Below are 8,046 nucleotides of genomic sequence, written 5' to 3'. Positions count from 1 at the left end.
CTGCCCCCTGAGTGTGTCCCTTGTTAACGTAAAAAACCATTGAAACCTGTAAAGAATTTTTGTGAGTTTATTTGAGCCAAACTGTCGAGATATGCCGGGAAGCAGAACCTCATCGAATTGAGATAGTGCTCCGAAGAATGGCGGGTTACATTTGTATTTATGCATTGCATTAAAGGAGGAACATAGGTGAGTTACATGAAATTCATTGGTGATAGATTAAGGAGGAGGGATAAAGCAAAGTGGGGAAATCCCTGGGATTGGATAAAAAGTAAAATGATGGACACATACTTAGGTGGGTACAGGAACAATTAACATGATAAGTGAAAGAATCTGTGGCATCTGTCCTGGGTCCAGCACACCTGGCTGTGCCCCAGGGCTCCATAAAAAGGGAATTCACAAGTTACCCAGACATCCCAAGGATATGTTATCATAGATGCAAAAGGAGAGATAGGCTCAGTTATGGTAAAGGTTGACCTTGTCACTGAAGATACTGGCCTAAGACGTAACTGCCCACCATAACTGCTTTTAGTTAAAGTTTAATTTCAGACCATTCTTTGTGGTTACTTTAGGTCTATGAGTTTGCAAAATTTCCATGCACTACAGAGAGATCTGCAGATTCCTCTTCTTTGTTTGGGATTTGGAGGTGCCCAGATGAGGCCTAGCTGTGAAGCAATGCAAGCTGCTGTGGGGCCTTGGGCCTCCTTTTGGATGTTCTGGGTCTCTCTGATCCAGCTGCAGTTTGTTAGGTAATTTTAGATTGCAAAGGGCTAGGCCATTCATATGCAAAAGCCTCTGTGCACAGCTTGGGTGGGGCAGGGTCTCAGGGAATCAACAGGGCGGAGCAAACTGCTATGGCTGATCCTCAGTCCTGCACTAAGAGGCCCTGGTTCTCAGTGTCCCAAGGTAATCACTACAAGCACCTCTGAGAGAAAGCCACCTTCAAGTTCCAAGTTTTGCCCACTGCCAGACAGTCCAGTTTCTCCCCGTATGAGTCTAAGTCCCCAGAGACTCACCTGGAATTAGAGTTCAGAGCAATCGGGGGCTTATGACTCCCTCCCAATTCAAAAAGACAGCCGCGTCCTCAGTTGCCAGCCCTTTCCGCGTGCGCCTCCATACCTCTGCACTTTACTTCCGCAGCTCCTCTGAGTCTCAGTGCTTTTCTCTTTCCTTCTAGTTGTAGAATTTCCACTCAACCAGCCTTCCTGTGGTTCTAGATGATGTCCATTTTGTCTTTTAGCTGTATTTTTGAATTTCTCATTAATGTTTTTTTCGCTCTCCTCTCTCTTTCTCTCTGAAATCAATAAAAATATATTTAAAAAAATAAACATAATGTAATTGGACCCGATTTAAAATGCAGCCATAGCTGCAAACCCAGAGGAACTGCCTTTCGTGTGGTATGCCTCAAAACTTTGGAATATTAAAACAGGGTAAAATAACCTTTGGCCCATGCATAAAGCAACATTGTGTCCCAAAGATAACAAGGATAAGAAGAGAGTAGATATTATGACTACAGGACTAAAATTAAAAACATTGTTTAGAATTAGCATCAGTACCTTAGCCTATCTGCACCAACAGAAATGCCTTTCTACTACTGATGTAATTGCCCCTTTCTCATAAATACGCCTTGCCTTTGTCTTTTAATCAGAACACCATTTGGGGTTCTGCACGAATAAGTGATTCCTGAATAGCTCTTTTTTTTAAAATCTCAAATAAATGCTCATTGCCTGTTACTTTGAAAGGTCTTTTTATTTTTATTTTATTTTTTTAAAATATATTTTTATTGGCTTCAGAGTGGAAGGGAGAGGGAGAGAGAGATAGAAACCTCAATGATGAGAGAGAATCGTCGATTGGCTGCCTCCTGCACACCCCCTACTGGGGACTGAGCCCACAACCCAGGCATGTGCCCTTGACCAGAATCAAACCTGGGACTCTTCAGTCCACAGCCCAACACTCTATCCACTGAGCCAAACCAGCTAGAGCAGCCTTTTATTTTTAGAGTAACACTCTCTATAAGTACCATATCTGTACAACCTCTTTTTTTTGTTAGAGTTTTAAATAAGCTTGACAATGTTGGGCTTGATAATGAGAAAGGGAATCAGAAGATAACTTTTCTTTTTTAAATTTTACCCGATTTGGGGGTGGGGGAAAGGAAGGAGGGAGGAGATAACTTTTCAATATGTGAATTTTATTAGCCCATTTAATTTAGATTCCAGGTTAAGCCAATTTATGTTTCATGAGGTCAGTGTGAAGTGAGTCTGCCTAATTAAGCAGACTATCTGTTAGCTGGCCTCTGCCCAACACAAATTCTGGGATTAACTGTCCATTTATTGTATAATTGCTGGTCCCGTTAGTTCTATCTCCAAAATTTTTCTGGACTATATTGTCTTCTCATCATTCTCACTCTCTCCTTTAGTCCGAATCCAAGGCTTCTCTTAATTAGAATACAACAATAGCCTTCTAACCGACCTCCTATCCTCTACTTTTGCCTTCTCCCAACCCATTCTTCAAATAGCAAAGGATTTTACAAAAACAAACAAAAAAATTTTAAAATCAGATCATGTCATACCTTTGGGTTAAAGCCCTTCTGTGGCTTTTCATTGAACCTGGAATCAAGCCCTGACTCCTTACCCTGGTTCTACATGAACTCGCTTGCCCCCCTTGCTGCCCTTGTCTTGCACCACACTCTCCCCTCACTCACTATGCTCCTGGCTACTTTGGTCTGTTGGCTGTTCTTACAACATGCCAAACTTTGCCCCAGCCCAGAGACCAAAACAGGCCATTCCCTCTAGTTGAAATGCTTTCCCCAAGTTCTTCACTTGGCTAGTTCCTTCCTATCTCTTAGGTAACGGCTTAAACATCAGTACATCTGAGAGGCCATTTATGATGATTCTTATGCTTCTTAATCATAACTTTCCTTTATTTCCTCCATAGCATTTATCACAATTTATAATTACCTTTTTCCTATTGTTTACTGTAGAATTTCAGCAACTAGCACAGTGCAGAGCATATAGTAAACATATAGAAGCCTCAAATTCGTAGGTCAAGTTCCCTGGGAAATAGACTCTGAAGTGGATCTTTGCATCCAAGAAGTTTACTGTGGAGCCTTGCTGGGAATAATAGCACTTGTGAGAGAACAAAAGAAAAGAGAGGATGGAGCAGACAGAGAAGCTGAACGGTGATGCAGTTGCAACAAAGGTCTCAGTAGATTTGATAAAAAACTATGAAGCTGGGATGTCCTTTCAGAGTTGTCCTTAATAGAAGCAAGAGGTTGGGCCTTTATACCCTTGCATTACTGGCTCACCTGGGTAGTGTAACCTTGATGTAGGTTAGGCTAGTGTATACCAGAGATAGTTTCTGTTCTAAGCACTTAATTAATTTAATCTGCAAAACACCCCTATACAGTAAGTACTGTCATTGGTCTTATTTTACAGACTAGAGGCCCGGTGCACAAAAATTTGTGCACCTGGGGGGTTCCCCCAGCCCAGCCTGTGCCCTCTTGCAGTCTGGGACCCCTCGGGGGATGTCCACCTGCTGGCGTAGGCCCACTCCCCGAGGGATTGGGCCTAAGCTGGCAGTCAGACATCCCTCTGGCAGCCCAGGAGCCCTCAGGGGATGTCCACTTGCCAGTGGGGAGCAGGACTAAGCTGCAGTTAGACATCCTTAGCGCTGGTGAGGAGGCAGGAGAGGCTCCCGCCACCACCGCTGTGCTGGCAGCCATTAGCCTGGCTTGTGGCTGAGCAGAGCTCCCTCTGTGGAGCGGCACACTGACCACCAGGGGGCAGCTCCTGCATTGAGCGTCTGCCCCCCTAGTGGTCAGTGTGCATCATAGTGGCTGGTCATTCTGCAGTTAGGTTGATTTGTATATTAGCCTTTTATTATATAGGATAGTCCAGTTTTCTTTGTATCCAGAAAGGAAAGAACTAGAGAGGTAAGACAGGGCTAGCAGGTAGAGGATAACCCCCAGCCAGCCAATGCAGGCGGGAAGCTTGGCTTCCTCAACTGCCGGGGTAACCAAGCCTCCTCTTGCTCCAGCTCTGTGGCTGCCAGCCACCATCCTGGTTGGGTCAATTTCCATATAGTTGCTCTGATTGGCTGGTGGGCATGGCTTTGGGCATAGCAAAGGTCCAGTCAATTTACATGTTTCTCTTTTATTAGATTAGACTAGTGGCCCGGTGCACGAAATTCATCCATGGGGGAGGGTGTGTTCCTCAGCCTGGCCTGCACCCTCTCCAATTTGGTACCCCTCGAGAAATGTCCTGCCAGTTTACAGGGATTGGGCCTAAACGAGCAGTCGGACATCCCTCTTGTAATCTAGGACTGCTGGCTCCTAACCGCTCACCTGCCTGCCTTCCTGCCTGATTGCCTCTCCCCATTCTGCCTGCTGGCCTGCTCACCCCCAGCTGCGTCCCTCTCTGCTGCTGGCCTGCTTACCCCAAATGCCCCCCGCCGCCAGCCTGATCATCCCAAACTGCCCCCCTTGCTGGCCAACCTGGGTGAGAGGCTGAGGGCCATTTTCAGACTGGCCACACCCCCTTCAGGTGGGGGGTCCTGCTGGGGTGCCTGGCCAGCCTGGGTGAGGGGCTGATGGCTGTTTGCAGGATGGCCATGGCCCCCAGTCACCCAAGCTCCCAGTGGAGGCTGGCTGGAAGCAGGTATCTGGGATTTATTTAGCTTCTATAATTGAAACTTTGTTGCCTTGAGCAGAGGCTACAGCTGGCCAGGGCAGGTGGGAAGCTTGACTTCCTCCATCGCTGTGGCAACCAAGCCTCCTGCTTGCTCCAGCTCCGTGGCTGCCAGCCGCCATCTTGGTTGGGTTAATTTGCATATAGTCGCTCTGATTGGCTTATGGGAGTGGCTTGGGGGTGTAGTGAAGGTACGGTCAATTTGCATGTTTCTCTTTTATTAGTGTAGATGACAAACTGAGGTATAGAAAGGTCATATAATTCACTCAAGGTCACAGAGCTAGTAAACGGGAGTTAGGATTTGAACTCAGAGGATTTGGCTCAGGAGTTTGTTCTTAATCACTATATTGCAGTGCCAAAAACATATTGTAAAATTACAATTCTGAAGTTTATTTTAAAAAATTCTGGGCATTATTCTCATGTAATATCTAAAGAGCAGTGCATATCAGTGAGATACCTTCAGATTAAAAAATAATAGCTTTACCATTTTTCTTCTTGATGATTTTATTGTTCTGTGAGATGAGAAAGTGTGTCTGTACCTCTATAGGCTATATGCAATATCTCAATTTAAAAAGTCTAAAATTCTTAGTGTAACTTTGTTCAGGCCTTCATGCTTTAGAGTCTCTGGTCTGTCTGAGCTGTGACCAAGTATGTGAAATTCCCTTCCCTCAAATTACCACACAGCACAGGTGTCCAGTCAGTGCACTCTTAGGAGGAACAAGATTTTATTGACACGTATGCCTTTTCATCAGAGTTTATTTGCAGAGTATACTCAAAGAATTGCCTCTGTTTCTCAAATTCTTCAACTATTTGATGACAAATAAATCCTAATGTAAAATGATTTTCATTTAGCTTATATCAGTAACCTGAGAATTCAGTTGTGATACAACTGATAGGGTCTGAGTTTAGGAGATCTGATATCTATACCTAATCTCTATCTCTATCTCTATCTCTATCTCTATCTCTATCTCTATCTCTATCTCTATCTCTATCTATATCTATATCTATTTATCTATCTATCTATCTATATCTATATCTATATCTATCTATAGGTATATCTATATCTAATTGATTTCAGAGAGGAAGGGAGAGGGAGAGAGAAATAGAAACATCAATGATGAGAGAAAATCATTGATCAGCTGCCTCCTGCATGCCTCCCACTGAAGATTGGGCCCACAACCTGGGCATCTGCCCTGACCGGGAATAGAATAGTGACCTCCTGGTTCATAGGTCGATGCTCAATCACTGAGCCATGCTGACCTGGCAGGAGATCTGAATTTAGTTTTTGTTCTGCTGTTGAGTTAGTTGTGTAGTCTTGAGAAAAGCATAGACATCCATTTTAAACAATTTAGGGAGAAATAAGGCATTTTAGTATATTTATGTCAATCATAAATTTTTTTTCTTTTAGGAATCTGATTTTCTTTGTCTTCTTGGAGTAAGCTACACATTTGAAAATGAAGATAGTGAGTTAAATAGTGATGATGGTGAAAATATATACCCACATGAAGATGATAAAGACCAAAAATCTAGTGTATATAACAATGATTTTCAGAGAGAACCTGGATTTTATTCCGTTTCTGAAAGTACTTGGTATAAAGACCAGTTTCAATCATTAGAGGCTCCTGATGATATCAGAAAAACTAGTAACTCAAAAAATTGGGAAGGAGTAAAAGCTGGAAGTGTGAAACAGGATCCTATTCCAGAAGTGGATTATGTCCCACTGTCCACAGCTGTGCCTGAAGTGAAAGGATGGTTTGGATTCGGAAAGGAACAAGCAGAAGAGATCACTTTTGAATCAGTTATTGAACAAGAAAGCTCATTTCAAAGTAGAAAAATAGCAGTAGAAGATGAGAAAGACCTAGAGAAATTAAATAATGGTGGGCCTCCAACAGAACATAAACAAGAACCTGAATCAGAACTTAGTTCAGTGCCAAAGAAACAGTCCAGAGCATCTGAGTCAGAGCACATTCTCAATCCTCAAGCAACTAGTTGGTTTGGCAGTAGATTTACAAGTTATTTAGGTTTTGGAGGTGAGGAAACAGGGCCTGAATTATTGTCCCAAGAAAGCAATCTACCACTACAAGATGTTCCTACTTCCATATCATCTGAAGAAGAACCCACAGTTCCATGTACAGAAATATTATCAGAAAAAGAAGACACAGTTACTAACAATAGCTCAATTACTAAACCAAGTTGGTTTGATTTTGGTTTTAGTATGCTAGGCTTTGCATATTCCAATGAAGATAAAATTATGACTTATAGTGAAAAGAAAGAAGAAGGAGGTAAAGGAGAGAAAAATGAACATCCTCCAACAAGTGAATTTGACCCTGATAAGAAACAAGAAATCAAAATAATAAAAATTATGGAAACTGAAGATCAATTAGGCAAGGAAGGAATTTTAGAGAAAACAGATGATTCTGATCCCTTACCATGTTTTAAACATTTCTTGCATAATTTTGACAACACTTGGGACTTTCAGAATGATGAAAATAATGTATTTGAAAATGATGAAACAGAAGAATTTTCATTTGAAAATGATCCCACTGCTAATACAAAACTTATGATGTTAAAAAGAAGATACAGCCAGTCAGGTTGGTATAAAAATATCTTTACTATAATTTATTTTTAAAACATAATGGATATTTATTTACTAGGGGCCTGGTGCACAAATTCGTGCACGGCTGGGGTCCCTCTGGGTGACCTGCGGAGATCGGGCTGAAACCCACAGTCCAACGCTGCCTGCAGCTCCTACCTGCTGCTCCCGCTGATCCTGTCCCCTCTGCACCTGCTGTGGGCTTGAGCCCAATCAGTCCCGACTGGGAGAGGCTTCTGCTGCCGCAGCAGCGCTTGCCAGCTGTGAGCACTGTGTCTGGCGCCCTCCTGAGGGGAGTGGCCTGTGGGATAAGGCTGAAACAGGCTCTCCAACATCCCTGGAGGGTTCCCGGATTGCGAGAGTGCACAGGCCAGACCGAGGGACCTCATTAGTACACGATTGGCCTGCCGGGGAGGGACATGGGAGGTTGGCCAGCCAGGGAGGGATCAGGGGAGGGTCCCAGGGCGTGTCTGGCCCATCTCCTTCAGTCCCTATTGGCCTGACCCCAGCAGCAAGCTAACCTACTGGTCAGAGCATCTGTCCCCTGGTGGTCAGTTCACATCATAGTGAGCGGTTGAAAGGCCTTAGCATATCATTAGCATATTACACTTTGATTGATTGAACAACCAGTCACTGGACCACTGGACACTTAGCATATTAAGCTTTTATTATATAGGACTAGAGGTCCGGTGCACAAAAATTTGTGCACTGGCGGGGGGTGTGTGTCCCTCAGTGCCACCTGTGCCCTCGCACAGTCTGGGACCCCTCAGG

At 43.8% G+C, this 8,046-nt stretch overlaps 1 protein-coding gene across 1 annotated transcript in view; it reads left to right on the top strand.

Moving 5' to 3' along the window:
• The window catches only part of LOC102761280 (cTAGE family member 5), a 118,002-nt gene that overhangs the window by 7,584 nt on the left and 102,372 nt on the right, over positions 1-8,046 (top strand). Inside the window, 1 exon segment of the mRNA XM_006779355.2 lies at positions 6,091-7,273. Within this exon segment, the coding sequence (XP_006779418.1) occupies positions 6,091-7,273 (1,183 nt within the window).

Source organism: Myotis davidii, unplaced genomic scaffold (assembly GCF_000327345.1).
Source record: "Myotis davidii unplaced genomic scaffold, ASM32734v1 scaffold273, whole genome shotgun sequence".
Lineage (NCBI taxonomy): Eukaryota > Metazoa > Chordata > Mammalia > Chiroptera > Vespertilionidae > Myotis > Myotis davidii.
This window is presented reverse-complemented; position numbering and strand designations above follow the sequence as displayed.